The following is an 18692-nucleotide window of genomic DNA, read 5'->3' on the forward strand; positions in this document are numbered from 1 at the left end:
TTTTCCGAGCCAGACTTGTCTCAACAGATGTGACATAACACATCAGGCTGGAGGAATGTTGGAGAAAGGACAAAACATTTGTGCACGACAGAAACTTTCACTGAATCAGCACACAAACCCTGTGCGGACCACTGTGCACAGAGACAATACAACACAACAAATGTAACACAAGCATTTTTAATCCTCCTGAGATATTATCAATGCGTGGTATCAGGTGAGGACATAATACCACACCTTACACAATGTACCAAAGAGTACTGGATTTGTAGCCTCCTTGTAGTAAGTGTGTACTCTTTGAAATCAGCCTTTTCTAGACTACACTGACCTCTGATACAGGACTCACCTCAGAATTAAGCAAATGTTGAGGTTTGAAAGTTGCATGTCCAATAAAGGTCTGTGAACTTAACACAACTGCCCCCTCTTGGAAAAAAAATAAAAAAAAAATACTGCCAAGGGTTTGACTTACATTGTCAAAAAGATCTGGCATTTCAGATGCCTCTGACCCCTTTATCAAGGTCTCAAAAAGCAGCACAAAACAAGCAGCTCTTCTCTTAAATTAATTGAGTATTTCACAGTCTATGCTTTAGTTTTTACGGTCGATACCAGTAATAGTCAAATACATAAACAGGCATTCTCCTGGTCAGACTGAAACTGAAAAACTTTCTCAACAATGTCTCATCACAAAGACCCAATCTAATTGGTACATAGCAGGTACTCAGTGCAGGACGGTGCATCTTGATAATTTTTTGTGAGGTCAGATCAAGACAATTCACCCCAAAAAATTCATTTCAATCCCACATACAGAGTAATTATACTTTAGAAAATGTTAATCTTTTTTTTTTTTCAGCCAACACAACTTTCATCAAAAAAAATGACGTTCTGACCTGAAAGGTTGAAATTCACACGATCACGTAGTTTGAAACTTAAAGGACCGTACCAGTGGTTCTGAGCCCACTAATCACAAATCACTTACATTTAACATCACAAATAACCATCTGCAAACCATGCTATGTCTTTGAAATTTAGATGTATTTTTTTCTTACTGTTCCAGGCATCCATTGGCTTCTATTCATTTCTGTCTAATATGAAAATCTTTTAGAAAACTCCAAGTCTGCATTAATTCTTGTTAGTGTAACAGGACACTTCATGTTTACTGTGGAGGATTACATAATATAGACTTTTCGAGTCTGTTAATTTTTATACTCTACAGTAATGAATGAAACCAATAACTATATATAACTGAAAAAATACATTAAAAATGAAATTGCCTGCATTTGAATATTATCAGTAGAAATGTTAAATATACATGATCTGTAGTTAAGGACCTGAAACTTCCAAAGACAATGGTATGGTCCTTCAGCTCATAGTTTAACCAACATTTTTGTTAACATCTTCCCCCAAATCATCACTTGATGGGAAAATTGCTAGAGGTTTTGCAGGCTGTGGCATATTATACCACAGCCTTATTTACCGTGAACAAACAAAACTTCTGACATCTGGGTTCTCTTCAGTAGCTGCCCCATTCAACACTGGTTTAGTTTGACAACATCATCACTCATATAAATGACAAATATTCCACATTTGCTCTGATTAAATTTCTGGTTTATCTTAATAAAGCGTCAGACAACATTAACGAATGCTACAAAGTATGGAAGGCTGTAAGCAAAGCCATTAGTAATGCTAACACCGGTGTAATTTTTCTGTTGTCTCATCGAGATTAATGTAATAACATTGTATTTGCATGTATTCGATGGTGGATCTGTGTTTATTCACAACATGGCTTTTGAATGACGTTAGATTACAATGACATTCAGAAGTTTTCCTCTTTAAGTCAGAGATTGTCCTATCCAATTTAAAACTGAACTGCGTGTATTTTTGAATAGCCTATTTTCAAAATATCTTGTTAGATCATGTAAACACAATGTTATCTATTTAATTGCTGAAGTCTATCTATTTTTTTCAATAAAGAAAAAGGTTTGAAAACGTTTTCCTTCTCCATTCATATACATTTAGTCCTTGTAGAACGGACTAACATACCAAACAGTGGTCCTTCAGTGTGAGGGGAAAAGTCCCTTTCGCATGTTGATGAGTAAGAAACTTAAGGGATGAACTGAAAGCTGAAGCTCTCTAATATAAGGCGCCCAAACCCAAACGGTCAAGGATGGTGAAAGATTCAACTGTCATGTTAACCATTAGTTCCTTTATGCAGAGTGCAGGGGGATGACAAACTTGCACCCAAAGGGGGAATGGTACTTGATTCCAACTTCCTGGAACACCTGGCGAGGAACACCTATGTCACACAGGTAAACCCTGCCAGCTCCCTCAGCCAGGGGAAGCGGGAGGCAAAGAGAGAGGGACCACTTCGCTTCAACTGCTTGACCCTGTCCACTAACAGGAGGGTCTAAGCTGAGCACTGGTGCTCGGTTCTGGTTAGCCCAATCTGCAGCTGCTCGATACCAAGGCTGATCCATTAGGAATGTGTTCTCGTGGCAGTCCAGGCAGTTAATGATTAGGTCCACTGGGGTGTCTGGAAGGTCTGTAGAGCCAGAGAGAAAAATGTATATATCTCAAGGTACTGCTTGATCAACTACAATGCAAAATGTTAAAACAAATGTCGCGTTGATTGCTGCAAAAATAGAAGGTCAAAATAAACAAAAGTGGAAAAATATGCCCACCTTTGATACTTGACACCTGTTTGCCCCCCGTTTTGTTGAAAAGTGTGAGCTCGCTGGTGACAGAGTCGAGCATCTTGACAAAATTGGGCAGAAACAGGATGACCTCCACTTCATGATTGGACAGGTGCCGACCACAGCTGATGCCCTGAGCCCCCTGAACATGAGGGCCACACAGAAGTGCCACTGTGGGACGCTGGTGTAAATTCTTTGGAGTGAATCTGGAAGAAACATAATAAGAAAATCCAAGTTTATTTCCCAAGTTTTGTGCTCTCCAAGTGCCCACTTCAGGTGAATTCATATTTGGCATTTGAAATAAAAAGGTTCAGTAGTATGGAAATCCAAAATGTTCAATCTTGAAATGAAAGCGACATTATGAAATAATTATATGAAAAAACAAACATACAAAATATATGAATGCATTGTCTATTTTAATACTGTTTTATTTGTTTATTTAATATTGAACACTTAGGATCTCCACGCCACCAAATAACCAACATCTACATGTCTCTGATGTTTAACTTTAACCTCTTCTCAAACTTTGACCCTGCTTACAACAATACACACTCTCTTGCATATCATGTTGTTATTTTTGCGAGCATTGTCTGAATTTTTTTTGTGTGTCTAAACCATCACAGCATTCTTACCTGTTGGGCCCACCCAGCAATGTAAGTGCCATCTGACTGGCACACACTCCAGTCATTTCAAGTCTTCGCTCCAGTGAGAGACCATGACGCTCAGCAACCGTCAACAGGCGCTTGTGTAGTTCATAGGATATACTGGGCACAACAAGCCCAGAGTCTGGGTGAAATAAAAGACACAAATATGTAAATTCAGGTCATTTACCCTCACTACTATTTGTTTAATTATGGTGTAGACTTACCAGTGCAGTACTCTTTGGCTCCAGGCTGTGGTACAGTAATCTGTCTGTACACAATAGGTTTGGCCTCCAGAATGTTCTCATCGTGACGGTAACGTGAAGGTGTCTGCTCTTGTGGTGTCCCACGTGACCTTGCACCGTTACGGCGCTCCGATATGTCAATCTCTGAGAAAACTGCTGCTTTGTCAAAAAGAGCCAAGTTTCCTTCAAAATCAAAGTCTGTGTCCAGGCCATCATCCATGCCATCCCCAAAACACTCATCATCTCTGTGTTTCATCTGACCATTCTTCACCCCATTCTTTTTCGGTGTCACTTGGTTTGCCCCTCGACTACTGGATGACCCTGATGGGGCAGTAAACACATAATCAATCTCTACGACATATAAACCAACAGTAATGATTTGTCTTATTCTGGGTGAGAAGCACAACATTGCACTTACAGGAGTTGTGTCTTCGACGAAAACCTTTAGGCTGGCCAGGAATATCCAGATGACGCTCTCCATAGCTTTTAGAGCAGTGTTGAGGGGAGTTTACCTTCTCCACAGACCTGGGGTCACCTTTTGGGACTGCAACTGGAGCACTGCTTACCTTGGTAGATACAGAAGAGCTGTTCCTTGCATTGCCATTTTTGATATCTAAAATCTTTAGTTCCTTTATGTCAATGGCACTGCATTAAAAAAGAAAAAAAAAGGAGAGATTGACTTTAGTTGTGAATCAGATCAATTTGCAAAAAACAAAAAAAACAAAAACAAAACATCCACGAGTAACTGTTTTAAGCTGTACCTGAATGTGACCTCGGGGACAGGACACTTGATTCCATTATGGAAAGGTTGTCTTAAGGAGATGGTTTGGCTGGACTGGTCCACAGATGATACCTCTCCTTGATAGACTCCCAGTGTTGGCCCACAGTTAATTGACACCAAACTACCCAACCAATCCGCAGCCATATCTGTACGATATTGCAAAGCAGAAGTTTTAATTAACATTTTTTGTCAGAGCAGCAAATCAATACGATAACTTTCTGACAGTAAGACATCAGAAATACTAACTGCTCAATGTGAACGAATGGCTGTGCTAACCGACTGGCGTTAGCGTCGGCCTGTTATCCAGCTAAATTAGACGCAAACGCTCTCTCTAATTAAAGACCTAAAACCTGGGGTCAACGTGTTGTACCTTTTCGAGATTGATGCGAATCAAACTCCTCAAGAACACAGATGAATAAACTGTAATATTAAGTGCTGGAAGTAAATTTGTTGCTTTATTAAACTGTTAGCTTCTTAGCTTCTTAGCTTCTTAGCTTCTTGAATGGCCAAAATCTTCAGCTGCTAGCGTCTGGCTTACTACTTCCTGTTTCCGGGAGACGAAATGTTTCACAATAAGAGTTTATACGTGTTATATTATGAACCGGAAAGTGTTTACTTACATCTAAATAAGCGAAATCTTGCACATTCATTGGGTTATCAAAAACGTGGGCTTCTACTTTTGTTTTGTTCTATTATTAAAAAAAAGTGAGTCATATGTAACGCTTATGACAATATGAGCATTCATTTGGATGTGCGCTGTTTTTGAAAGTTAGAGCAGTGCTTCTGAATAATGGTCTGACTTGCTTATGCAAAGAAACAACTTTGGACTTAGTCAGTAGCATGCAATATTTCACACTGATCTGTCGAGTATTAGTAAGCTTACAGCTATGATACTATCTGACAACTCATCACATGCTTTCTTTACCCTTGAAGCTAGAATAAAATCTGTTAAAACCCACCTATTTAAGAACATAATCACATCAGGCATTTATTTCTCTCTCTATGTTCCAAAAGCCAATTATAATCAATTATGACTCATTTACTGTCATTAGTAATTAATCCAAGGAAAGCTATGTGTAGTATGCTTACTGTTTGGGATGTGTTCTTAACAACCCATGTCAACAAACAGCCAGTCATCAGACTTGAGTGAGATCATGTGGAGACTATCCCAGAAGTGTTAGCACATGACACACCCACTCAACTGTGTCCTGTGTACACAGGTTACCATGGATACTCAGTTCAAGGGCTGTAGCTGAATAGCTTAAAATCAAAGCTGCTAAGCTGGGGCTTACAAGCAGAGCAGGTGGGCATTGCCAATGGACAGGAGAGGGTTTCTACAACAAGGTACCGTAAGATTAAGTTTCACTCAGTGCAGACCACAGACATCAGTTTTAGTCATAAACTGTGGTTCACTCTGACCAGACATGCTTGTATTTAGATATGGAGATACGAAGGTATAATGAACAAATCTAGATTCAAACCAATAGATTTGTAGATCACAGACCCACTGTAATAACCATGCAGTGTTAAAGCTAGTTATTTACCATCAAGCAAGCACTGGAAAACTCAAGGCACATGATCCAAGAATAGCCACACACCCTGAGCTGCCACCTTTGTGTGAAAATCTATCCTTGTCACTTGGGCAGACATGTGGGGAGATGCAGATTGTAGCCTCTCCCATACAAAGGGAAGTGATAGCTTGGATCTAGGAAGACACTCCAAAATGTTTAGACCCTCATATAGAAGTTCAAGTCCATTTTCTCTCACAGACCTCGACATGTGGGACACCAAATCCCGCCTTACAGCCCAGGTAAGACCCAGATATGCTCTTTTTGGGGTAGAACAGGTCAAGCAAAGTACAGTTACATTAGAACATGTGTTTTTTTCTCCTTAGACCTCAGCATGGTGCGGTATGGCAACTGTCTCTGGGTCAGGATTTCTGTCCAAAGTCAGCACAAGGTGAGGGGAGAATGTACACAGTTTTTAAGCAACAGAGACACAATAATATTCATTTTCAAGTCAGGGCAGCTGATGTATTGATGAACTGTATCTGTTCCAGCACGTCAGGCAGCACCGGTGGCTTCAGACAGAATGACCCCGGTCTAAGGAGATGGCAGTCATTGTCCCGTCTGGCACCTGAGGGTGCTACTCGGTCCTTTACTCCGTCTCCAGGGGCTGAATTACAAGCCGCCCGAGCTGAAAGTAGCTTTAGACAAGCAGGAGTGGTGCAATGGCTGCAGGATGCTCATGAGCGTATAGACAGTCAGCTGGACCGGCTGAGGGCCAGAGACGCACAGCTGAGCTACAACACAACTACTGCACAGCTACACATGAATCATAAGGTAAGTAAAACAGTATTTAAATCTTTGTTGAAACAAATTCTATGCTCTATCTTTTTTTTTTCTTTTTTTTTTGCAATCTTCCCTCTCATTGCCACCGCTTTTGGGTGGTTTTATAGTTTTTCTGCTTCAAATAGATGTTTGGTATCTGCCACACTTGCACCACACAGCATCCTTTCACCCTCTACTAACACAGCAGCTGTCAGAAGCAATGAGCACTCTTGAGCAGGAGAAGGAGGCAGCTGAATCAAACCATTTTGACAAGAACCAGCAACGTAGAGAGCTTCATGAAAAGTGAGTGCAACGAAAGACATGGAGAGGAACATTTGAATGACTGTAGAAAAGATTGACATTCCTCATGTGAAATTTACTCACAAGGGTCCTAAAGCTGGAGAGGGATCTGGTGCAAATGAGGTCTACTTTGGACAGAGGAAGCAATGATCAACCAACCAAAAGAGCTCCTAGTTCACTTAGCCGAACATTACCAGTGAGCCAAGAAGACTTTAACAGACAGGTGTGTTAGCTTTATGTGTAATGAAAATATATGTTGTAAATATTGTATTATTCTGTGTATTCTGTTTGTCACAAACTGCTTTTACATTTGTGTTTAATTAAGGAGAAGCAGGAGGTTGATACAGAGCTGTGCAGGCTGAGAGAGGCCCTGAGAGAGGCTGAGACGAGGGCAAAAACACAAGAAGAAGAGCGAAATCAGGCACTCCAGCGACTCCAGACTTCAGATGAGGTCAGTTACAAAATATATGAGGGAAAAAATCAAAATCATCAAAAAATCAAAAGTCTAATGTCAAATTGTGTCAAATTATACCTTTAGGCTGATTGTCTTTTGCTCCTGTGTATCTAGACACAGAGGACGCTGTTGAGTCAAATAGAGGAGATGAACCAGAGGCTCAGCCACACTGTATCAAATCACACTGAAGTGCAAGAGCAGCTGAGTGAAGCTAACAACAAAATCAGCCAAGCATGCCTGGTCAGTCTCCTGTCTCTGATTCAGTATCCAACACAATAAACATTCACATAAATAATCATTTCACCTTGAAAAGCGTCTTTCCAATTCTGCTCAGGAAAAAGCCATCCTGTCAACTCAAGTGTTAAAGCTGGAGGATAATGTGAAGGAACTAAAGGCCAAACTGACAGGGGCTCTGTCTGACAAAGATCAGCTGATCCAGGTATCAGATATAATCTCTTCTGAGCTTTATGTACAATGTTTGAGATCAAAATGTCATGTTTTAGTAGTATGACTGTTTTTTTTTTTTTGGTTTTTTTTTTGCATCATACTTACCATCAAATGTTGTATAGGAGAAGGCAGAACTGCACCAGAGGACCCAGGTCCTGGAGCTGCATCTGGAGAGAACACAACCAGCTTCAAAGGATCAGGAAACTGTTCTGATGAAGGAAGAATCAATGGCCCTCAGAGAGGTGGAAAAGTCTGAGTGGTCATCTTTTTTATTAAGTTAAAATTTTTCTGAATTCTTCATGAAATTACCCCTGCTATGTCTTTTCATCAGGTCAATGAAAAGCTGACATGTGAGCTTGAAATGATCAAGCAGAAGGTAGAGATCTCACAGTCTCAGCTACAGGAGCTAACAGCAGAGCAGGTCGTCAACATCAAACAGATCAGAGATCTGGAGGCAGAACGCTCTGAGCTGATCACACAAAAAGAGGAACTGCTGAGCAAAACTGATGAAGATAGTCATGAGATGAAGGAAAAGTGCTGCCAGCTCAGGTGAGATGTTAGGCACATGCTCTTTCACAGCGTACTGAAGATGAAGTTTAATTATCCTCTCTTCACTAAAACCTTCAAATTATTTATCCAGGGAATCTGTGGAAGTTTTGGAACTAGAAAAACAGACGCTGCAGGATCAGTGTCGGTGTCTGGAGGCTGAGCTGCTTGACAATGAAGAGAAGCTACACCTGCTGGAAGAAGAGTATCGCAAACAAGATGCAGTGAGAGTCCAACACATCGAGGAACTGAAAGCTTTGGCCTCACACTGGACTGAGAAATGGCAAAAGGTGGCTTTGACCCTGCAGTCTACACAAGAGGAGCTCGAGGAACTCAAGAAGAGCAACTCCACAAACGAAGTAAGACTATACCTGTAGCACTCTGCTACACACCCACTGGTTTAAGGACATGCATAATAATTTGTGTCTGATGTTTTGTTTTTTCATAAAAGTTTTATTTCATAAAAACATTTCAAATCACATCTCCTTCTTCTCCTTCACTGAAAAACTCCAGAAGAGATGCTCCACTGAAGTTTCCACAGCACACTTTCTTTAAATTGCACATTGGACGAGGATTGGCTCCAAAAAAGTTTTAATGTCACAAAATCATACTTGTATTTCCATATGTCAAAGTCAAATTTAAGATGAGCACAGAAGAAACGTCAGCAGATGAATGTGAAAACGGTTTTAGTTTCGAACTCTGCACATAAATCATTCTGAACTGTGAATGTTAAACATCTAAGTGAAATAACAATTGACAAAACACACACATTAATTAATTGCTAGATCACACATCATAATTTCCTACCTGGAGAAGAAATTGAGAATCTGCTGAAAAGCTTGTGCCTGTGCTCTTTCTTTCTCAGAGTTAGGGCACATGGATGTTCTAGTAGATATATATATTGGTTATATACCTATACGATTTTTCCCACAGGGGCAATGTGACTCGCTGCTCAGGGTTGAGCTTGACGCATGTAAACAGGAGCTGGAGCTGGAAAGGAGCAGAAGTCAGGCGCTGCTTCAGAGATACAAGGATGAAGGTAAAGGTTAATATACTTGTCAGCAGTCTGTGGCAACTGCAAATATTCTCTACAAGATTACAGATGTGTGTGTTGCTGGCACACAACTCCAGAGAATAAGTGTTATTTTATTCTTTCAACACAAGGGGGCGTTAAACTGCCGTGGCCTTGTTTTTGCAGGTGGTGCAGCTGTGCGGACTAAGGGCAAAGAGACAGTGACAGAGTGAGTGGATTTTGATGAGATTTTCATTTTCAAAATGCACTGTCAGCAAATGCTCAAAATGAAATTCTGTGTTATCGTGTGTACTATATCTTTTTATCAGCTTATCAGAATCCTCTTTGTTATGGGAACCGACATCAGACTCCCACAGCAGCCAAAAGAAATCCCCTCAGGTAACAAGATGTTCCCCTCTTCAATGAAATGAATTTTTAACGCTTAATAAACGGGGGGGAGAGTGTGTCATACACTGATGTATTTTTCATGTAAACATGCGTTGAGAGTAAATATTTTATGCACAGAATATTGATGGTTAACTCTCATGATTAATAGGTTTGTATACAAAGCAGTGAGGTTCAAATGCTGAAGGAAAAACTGACAGAAAGAGAGAAGGAACTGAGGGAAAAGTAAGCTTTTTTTTTAAATTTTGAACTGAACTTTCTATTAAAAGATTTAAATGGACGAATGACCAGTTGAGAATGTAACAGGTTTTCATCCGTTCTGTTTAAAGGGAAGACGCTTTGATGAGTTTAGAAAGGCTAAGAGAGACGGAAAAAACTGAGGCTCAAATCAAGGTTTCTGCTCTGGAGCTCAAGGTACAGTCACTACAACCTGATCAAACTATCAATGAAATATACACATCTATGTGAACCAGCGGCTGTGTCGAGAGGTGAATTGACTAGCACATATACTCTCTTTATCATCTCTGTTTTTCATGATAGCTCAGGAAAAAGGCTTCTGAAGTTAGTCAAGAAAGTGAGGGCCACGCAAATGTCTCAACTACTGACTCACTAAGGACCCAGCTAGAAGGTATGACACTGCTTTTGAAAATACTTCTGATGATATTGTGTTATTTTCCTCATTGTTTCAGCTCAAAAACCTCTTCCTGTGTATGTTTTCAGAGAGCAGGAAGAAGGCTGGCCAGCTGCAGCAGGAGAAGATGCTGGCAGTCCAGAAGCTTCAAACACGAAAGCAGCTTTACTCGGTAAAGTTCACGAAAGAGACACCACTGAAGATGGCCTCCCGCAGTGGTGACGGACATAATGAATTACAGATGCCTTGTCTGCAGGTTAAAGATGAGAAACCACCTGTTGAAGGCAGGAAGGATAAGACTGTCTGTCCGGTTAATCTAGAGACAGACCAGCAGAGGAGAATGGTCACTGAGCAGGTATCAACGTGATTTCAGTTCACCTTGTTTTATCCAGCAGCGTGGCTCTGGATGCCAATTCCAGGCTGTCTATCCACCACTTTGTCAACAGCAACAACCATTAGATGGATTGGCCATAAAATTTTATTGAGACATTCATGGTCTTTAGAGCACAAATCCTACAGACTTGGTGAGGCCGACTTTACCTCTGGCGCCACCAAACAGTTGATATTTGTGGTTTTGAATGAAAAGTCTCATCAACTATTGGATGGATTTCCAGGACAGTCGTGTCCCTCTCAGGATAACTTTTAAAAATTTAAGTCATCCTCTAACTTTTTTTGTAATGCCATTTATTTAACAAATTTGGTCACAAATACCCACAAAACTAATGACATTCACATCAGCCTCAGCTAGACTTGTGGAATCTAAATACATTTACTCAAGCATTGTACTTAAGGAGGTGCGACTCCTGCAGAATTAGATCAATAACACAAAATATAATTAACAAATAAATGATGATCTTTTAGTATAGGTTAATACAACTAATCCCTGGGAGGAACTTCACCAGCTAACTTTTAATAAATAATTAAAATTATGCCAATTAATATCAGCTGCAACATTAAAATGATGTGTGTGCACATTTATGCAGCAACAGTCATAATCCAGTGATATACATTTTACTTGTAACAGAGTATTTCTACACTGTAATATTGCTACTTTTAAAGTAAAAGATTTGACAACTTCTTCCATAAAATGCTAGCATGCTAGCATAAACAAAGTTGTCAAAGGTAAGCATCACATGCTAAACATTTTCATGTTAGCATTGTCATGGTGAGCATATTAGCATGCTTAAGATTAGCATTTAGGACAGCTGTGCTCTAACCTTTGTCTTGTTTAATACCTGTTGTAAATGACAACAAAACTCATAATAGAAATATATTGTATCTTACCATGTTTTCAGTTGAAGAGTTTGTTCAAAGAGCGAGAAGGAAAGGAGGTGGGAAAGGTTGACAACACACCAGCAGCTGCTCAAACCAGAACCTCCTCACCTCAAGACGGGACTCCCACATCTAAAGCTGTAAGGTTAAGAATAGAAGAAAATGTAAGAATCCTGACAGCAGTGAAATGGATTACACTAACAGCCATGAACTCAAGTTGTGTGTTCATTTTCATTCAGACTGCAGTGGACAGGTGGGGCTGGCAGCAGAGCTCAGGTCTGATGCCAGTGTTTGAGGAGGACGAGGAGGGCAGTGACCAGGAAACCTGGCCTGGAGAGGAGGAGGACGAGGAGGAGGAGGGAGAGCCAGCAGGAGAGGCTCATATTGAGGAAAACCTCCACAATCAGGGACACCAGGTTAGGAGTGCTTAAATTACAGAAAGTAGATGTGTTACCAGGTTGAAAATCCATGAAGAATGTGTCCAGTTTGTCCATAGGTCCCTCAAACCTCTGAATCTTGCTGCCAAGCGCACCAGCTAAATGAATAAAACATCAACATAAACCTCCAGCCAACACACCACTCAAAAGATCCTCTATGTTTGTCTGACTGCATGCTACTAAGTTTCATAAATGATTTATCCGCATCAGCAACAGATGCAAATTAATATCATTAATGGCATAATCGTGGAACACAGATGATATCATGAAAGTAACAGAGCTATGCCCACATTGATTCATTACATATACACTCACATATGTGCAGACAGCACTAATCCCAGCTTCTGCTTTAATCAAACAGCATACAGTACGTGGGGAGGGGTGTGAGCCCGGCTGCATAACCACTTAAACTCCATGTGAAACGCAGTTCAGCTATAATCTCACATATGACCCTTTCTACTGGGTAAATAATCGGATTTGGAGCTAAGGAGTGAACCGCTCGCCTGGAACACATCTGACCCAACCATAAGGGGATGGGCAAGAGTTACAGTATGTCACTGTCTTCCACTGAAGGCCTGTGACCACCACTGTATGATAACAGAGAGGGAGTTCATGACATCCAGACATAGTATGAGAAAGACTGGTTCAAAGTCATTACAAATTCGTAGATGTATTATACACGAATAAATGGAATTACATTTAAACATATATTACAAATTTTGTTTTGTAAAGACTAAAGTGTTTAAAAAAGGTCTTTAATGTGAAAAATTCTTTTGACCTATTCGGGCTGCTATCAATAGAAATAAATATGAAATTGAAATAATTTAACATTTTGAAATAGGTAAATATATATATATATTTAGAGACATTCAACCAAAATAAGAGGAGATCTGAAAGCATTCTCTCCTCTGCCAGATGTCAGCTAAGAATCCAGAAAACAGCTGTCTGAAGGCAAAACATGAGAGTCTGCTTCAAGGTGAAAATGTGATGAGTGAGTCAGTATAATCAGTAGTGTAGACGTGTGTGCTATGATCTGTGCCTGTGTCGTGTTTATATTGAACCTTCAGGAGATACTACAGGAATCTTCTTCCTTTTTCTCAAACAGGGACATATCCAGAAATGACCATTACTAAACTGACTCACAAATATGGAGCATTTTATTTAATAAAGCTACTTTTATCAATGCTAATGACATTCATTGATGGATAAATCCCTGTTTTGAATGAATGAACCCTCTTTATCTCCCTTTGCTTTCTATCTTTTGCATGTGTAGAATACTTATTAGACTTGACATTTGGAAATATGGATCTTGGTCTAATTATGTTTCCCTTATTTCTTTTGATTTAAGCAGTAAGGTTCAAGCTGCTAATCCAGGATCTTCACACTGCAGCAGAAAAAGTACCAGACAAGTCTTCGGATGTTGAAGGGCCAATCCTAGCTCATTCTTTAGATGAGTGTGACCTGCAGAGGAGAACAACTTCCCTCTATCCTGATGGAATATTCTTGGCTCAGCTTGTAGATATCTGTAGCCCTGATGAAGATGAAGAGGAGGGAGAGGACAAATGATGTGTTTGCATTGGGAAAGACTTGCTATATACAAATCTGATACTGTATGTTTTTTACACAACAGAAATATAATAACTAATTCAAATCTACAATTTAAATATAATCCTATGATAAGATGATTTTTGGCAGATGCTTTTCTTCCGTAACCAAAGATTGTGATGTTTTGCAGCTCAGTCTAACAGAAAGCTGCTTTGTGATGGAAAATAAAGCACAACAGCAACAATCTGAGCATTTTTACGTCAGGCAATAGTGTTAATAAAAGCCACCAGGCTACGTCAGGCAAAAATGTGTTTTATTTATATGACATGATATGGTTCCTCACACCATATTTACATTCAGAATATCCTACAGCCAACAAGCTATTCCTAACGTGTCTCCAAAGAACTGTGGAATTACAGATATGCATGAGAGTATATAAAGTACATTTGTGTGTAACACATGTTACTCACACATCAAATAAATGACAAAGTGTATTTTAGTCATGAGGACTGAACTGCTTAAGGTAATATTTTACAAATACATTATTCTACAAACTCTAAGTTTACATTGCCATTTCGTGCACTTACAGTAATGTTCCATAGGAGAATTCACAGATTCATATAAATAAGGCCATGTTTAAAGAGTTTATTGTTTGGTGCTCAGAAATCCATCCATTAAAACTGCATTGTCCATAAACTGTGAGCACTTCATGTCAAAGTTTGTTCTGGATGCCTCACTGAGTTCACACAGAGTGTCAGGTCCACTGGTCATGAAACAGGTTTTTAAGCACATGTGTGTCAGAGCTCTATAGTGTGTCTGGTTGAACGTTGTGCCAGCGGGCCTGCTCCACCTGCAAGCTGCACATGTCCCTCCAGTGAGCACGTCCTGCATCCGCAGCCTCCGCACCGATTAGGACTCGACCAAGAACTTTACCTTCTGAACACACCTGATTCATAAGGAAGGAGCAGACTATGAAATCCACAGGGAAGTTACAAAACAGATAAATGCTGTTATTCACAAAGCACATTCTATTCTGTAATTGTGAGCTCCCAAAGCAATTTTTACCTGCATGATTATGAACTCGAGCATGAGGGGCAGCTGGCTGATGTCTCCTGGAGGAAGGTCAAACAGGAATGAAGCATTCCACACAGTACATGAGCCTCCGTTAGTTTCTCTGCTGCTGATCACAGTTCCCTCATGATGCAGATTGATCACCACCCGGTATTCTGTGCACAGAAAGTGTGAAAAAAACTCTATTGTAAAATAAAAAGTAATAATAAGTAAACAGTAAAACAACACTATATGACAATAAGACAGGTCTAAAAGTCAAGGTAGTCCTTACTTGTGTTAACATACCACAAAGACGAAAAATAAGGTCTTGTTCATTTTTGATATTGTATCTGTCTTGTGTGGACCATGAAGTCACAGACTAGCGCACAAGCACGTATTTTTAATCCATCAATGTCTCTGTATTAGTTTAGTTCTGTTTTTATATCTAAAACACAAAAATCACACCCCACACGAATGTTTACACACTGTCCAGCTACAAAAACTGGATAAAAATTACAAAAGTCTCCTGTAAATACTATATTAGGTATGGTCGAGCAAAACATGGAGCTAGAATGCATGAAATAAATATCTTTTTCTCTCTCTCTCTTCAGCCAACGTAATGCAGTCCTGTCTGTACTCTATATTGTATAAATATTCATGAACAAACAAGAAGAGATTATATAATGTGACATACTGCAAATGAAACAGATATCATACAATCTAATGGCTCTGTATGCAGGATGTGCTTGTCTGCAATAAAAATAATGCCGAGACAGGCTAATGCAAACAAAGATTAGATCTGTCAGATCAGAGATCCAGAGGAGATTGAAACATTTTCCTGAGGATTGTGAACAGTGAAGGATTAAACCACAATGTCATTATAAAAAGGGATGATCTCCTGCTGCACTCGGGTCCTGTAAGACATCATTTAATCCGCAAAACATTAAAAGCAAACATAGGGAATTATTTTACCTCTGCCCCTGAAAGGCAACAGTTAGGTCTGTCCACGCATGCTTACATAATGCTTCTATGCATGATGTCCTTATGGGATCTCTAAGTCAAGTAAACATTTTGTCAAATTCTAATGACAACAAATGTAATTTTACCCGGTGCTGCTGACGTGTGGATGAGCTTGTCTAGGTTGTCTGCTCTGAGGACCGAGGTTTTGATGCGGTGGGCCGGAGTCTGATACAGAAGCAAAATGAAGATCTGTGGAGGGCCGCTAAGCCCCTTACACATCGGTGCATTCTGGGAGATCAAACTCTGCAGTCGGAGGGCAGAAGTTCAAAGGGAAGAGAGGGAACCTCAATCAGGGGGAAATACAGCATGAGGATTTTTGTGTTGTTGCAGACTAAAGTCACAAACCTAATCTAAGGATTCATTCCAACAGTACTGACCACAGACATCATGCTCAGTTGTCTCTTACACAGAAAAACAAAAAACAACTTGTTTCAGCAGTTTATTTCAACTGGTAATCTCCATGTCCGGCTGGATTACTAACCAGGCACAGCTGACAACTCCTCAGGTCCCCCAACCCCTAGGCTGACTGCGTGGCTCTATATAGAACATGAATATAGAACTTGAATGTTCCTTAAAAGGGGCCCAACAATCGATTTTTGCTCCAGGGCTTCTCAACACATTAACATGGCCATACCTGTGTCTGTCTTAAAGATAAAGTGCTCACAGATATTAATTGAAAACACCACTACCTTTTTTAGTTTCCTCCTGTTTGTGTTCAGTTCTTTTGTGAAGTGCAATGGATGCTCTGCTCTCCAGTCTTTTCCTCCACATTCAGCCTCCAGTTCCCCCAGTACGGTGCCTCTCAGGCTGTGTGCTTCCCGAGTGTATACAGCTGTTCTGAAAGTGCACCTCTGGAGCTCTTCCACAGAGCACACCTTCAGAAGCAGCACCAGGCTGTGTGCCTCAGGGCTGAGGCTTGTCTTGACGGAGGCTTGTATGGGACAGGGGTACAGAGGTGGCAAGCTGCCCAGCACAGACACGTTCTCCAATCTATGAGACGTCCCACTGAGGCTGAGGACGGTGACTGTCAGGGTTTGCTGCTCTGGAGAGAAGGCCATAGTGAAATGGAGGCAAGGTTTTGGTGATATTGGCTGTTTGCAGGTGGCACTGGAGCCATAGCTCAGTGGAGCTAATGGGATTTGTTCTTCAGGCATAGAAGGAGAGACAGCGCCGGGGCTGGTGAGCCTGCTGTGTTCACTATAAGATGCACTATCCCCAGTGACGGTGCAGCGCCTCTGCAGAGCCTTACATGTTTTGGACAATAGTCCCAGTTTGGGAAATGTAGGAAGAGATGCATGAGTGGGATCTATGGGTTTATAAAGGGGTGACGTTAGTGGCGGTGTGCTGAGTCGGCGCAAAGAAAAATAAGACTTTGGCTGCTCTTTCCGTTCAAAGGCAGCTTGAGCTTGATTTGAAAATGGTAGAGAGGTAAATTCAAACTCAGAAGGGGCAGGGCTCGCGAATGTGGAGGGATACTCCAGTATATCTCCATCCAGCTCTTCATATTGTGGCCTGGATGCTGTTGTCACTGCCGAGGGAGATGGGCTCTGGGCAAAGGTCACAGGTTCAGCAGGAGCTGGTGCTGATGTCACAGGATCTTTGTCTTTCACTGGACAAATCTGACTTTTCCTGCAGCATATAATACATCCCAGGACCAAACAGAGACAGAAGGTGATCAGTCCAACCAAAAGAAGAATTTGGAGGTGAACTGCAGGCATAAGAAAGAATAAGGCCAGTCAGATGGTGGCAGTTTAGAAACTGTTGTAATTTACTCTCATGCAACTCGTTTAAGTACTCATTTTTTTCAAGTCTGTCTTAAAACAATATTCTCATGCCTATATGTACATTGAAAAAGCAATGTCGTGTTGGAGGTAAGACCCCGATCCACAGTCCTTGATCTGTGTAAAAGTGAATCATATGGTAAGACTTCAGTCTGAGTTAGTCATATGAGATGATATTCTTCTAAAGTGATTCAAGATCACTTTACAGTCAGTATGAACAGGAGGAATGATTGCAGTGACCAGTAACTCTTTTAAAGTACTCATAGGCATATGAGTATTGTTTTAGACTTGAAAAACATGAACCTATCCATCAAGACCGTACCTTCTAGTTGTTTGGTAAAGAGAACCTGCACCAGGAGCCAGAAGAAGAGTATGACCATGATGCCCTCAATCATACCCTTACAGCAGAAGAGCAGCACAGACTGCCAGAGAGGCTGACCTGGATACTCCTCATCATGATAAGGCATGGTGCCAACAGGGAGTTAAGAGACTGCAGAAGGCGTTCCTAAAGAAATGTCCACAGAAGCACTGAGGTCCCAGTAAAGAAGATCATTGACTTGACGGATGAAAACACATTCCGGCTTTCAGTGTCAGTGATACGTCCCTTTCTGCTTTAGAGGATCCATCAAACCCATTGTTTTGGAGAGCCAAAGGCACGAAACATCCATATCCCATTAAAACATCCTGAATATGAATCACGAGTTTCAGGTATGAGCAACAAAATAATCAACAACACCTGCACATTCTATGATGACACCGGATTCCATAAAAGAGAGCTGTTACTTCCACGAGTTATATTCAAGCAGTCTTTAACAGCTGTAGGTTTAGTTCCCAGTTCAAAGCTGGAAAGTCATCCTTCTATCCTAACTTTCTACATATAGAGCATCCCAGTCTTCATCCCAGGACAGTGATCCCCTCATCTGCAGTGTGACTCGAATGGTATTATGCCTCCCTGGCTGGCGGGGAGCGTGGGCGGAGATATCCATCTCGTAATACCTCTGAATTGTGCCTGTAGCATCTTTCTTCTACACTGTTCCTGATGCCAACCCAGCAATGTCACTATAGGAAAACTATCCCAACAGTAAATCCTGCAACCCATCCCCCGTCC

The 18692-nt window shown here is 40.7% G+C and overlaps 3 protein-coding genes across 11 annotated transcripts; 1 reads left to right on the forward strand and 2 right to left on the reverse strand.

The window, feature by feature from the left end:
- Nucleotides 1-1746: 1746 nt before the first annotated feature.
- Nucleotides 1747-4880, reverse strand: edc3 (enhancer of mRNA decapping 3 homolog (S. cerevisiae)). Its single transcript, XM_056387048.1, has 7 exons — nucleotides 4725-4880; nucleotides 4335-4500; nucleotides 3992-4218; nucleotides 3556-3894; nucleotides 3320-3473; nucleotides 2676-2893; nucleotides 1747-2536 (listed from the first exon to the last, which is right to left on the reverse strand). The coding sequence occupies exons 2-7, from the start codon at nucleotides 4496-4498 to the stop codon at nucleotides 2202-2204; spliced, it is 1437 nt and encodes a 478-aa protein (XP_056243023.1). The 5' UTR covers nucleotides 4499-4500; nucleotides 4725-4880; the 3' UTR covers nucleotides 1747-2201.
- A 730-nt stretch (nucleotides 4881-5610) lies between these two features.
- LOC130175825 (golgin subfamily A member 6-like protein 25) lies at nucleotides 5611-14429 on the forward strand. 9 transcript variants are annotated; one of them, XM_056386408.1, is made up of 23 exons: nucleotides 5611-5698; nucleotides 6124-6164; nucleotides 6249-6313; nucleotides 6414-6696; nucleotides 6890-6987; nucleotides 7072-7207; nucleotides 7310-7435; nucleotides 7553-7678; nucleotides 7773-7877; nucleotides 8008-8127; nucleotides 8217-8434; nucleotides 8526-8790; nucleotides 9365-9470; nucleotides 9630-9672; nucleotides 9773-9842; nucleotides 10000-10073; nucleotides 10178-10262; nucleotides 10389-10476; nucleotides 10569-10834; nucleotides 11775-11891; nucleotides 11991-12167; nucleotides 13104-13179; nucleotides 13537-14429. In XM_056386408.1, the coding sequence occupies exons 1-23, from the start codon at nucleotides 5671-5673 to the stop codon at nucleotides 13752-13754; spliced, it is 2931 nt and encodes a 976-aa protein (XP_056242383.1). In that variant the 5' UTR covers nucleotides 5611-5670; the 3' UTR covers nucleotides 13755-14429. The 9 variants fall into 9 exon arrangements, with proteins under 9 accessions (XP_056242383.1, XP_056242376.1, XP_056242378.1 ...); XM_056386407.1 differs by having other exon boundaries at nucleotides 5641-6164; nucleotides 10569-10651; nucleotides 10736-10834; XM_056386401.1 differs by having other exon boundaries at nucleotides 5639-6164.
- A 776-nt stretch (nucleotides 14430-15205) lies between these two features.
- Nucleotides 15206-18051, reverse strand: syt18b (synaptotagmin XVIIIb). The gene is made up of 4 exons (XM_056387138.1): nucleotides 17907-18051; nucleotides 16493-17511; nucleotides 15890-16046; nucleotides 15206-15228 (listed from the first exon to the last, which is right to left on the reverse strand). The coding sequence occupies exons 1-4, from the start codon at nucleotides 18049-18051 to the stop codon at nucleotides 15206-15208; spliced, it is 1344 nt and encodes a 447-aa protein (XP_056243113.1).
- Nucleotides 18052-18692: the final 641 nt, after the last annotated feature.

This window comes from Seriola aureovittata, chromosome 10 (genome assembly GCF_021018895.1).
Source record: "Seriola aureovittata isolate HTS-2021-v1 ecotype China chromosome 10, ASM2101889v1, whole genome shotgun sequence".
NCBI lineage: Eukaryota > Metazoa > Chordata > Actinopteri > Carangiformes > Carangidae > Seriola > Seriola aureovittata.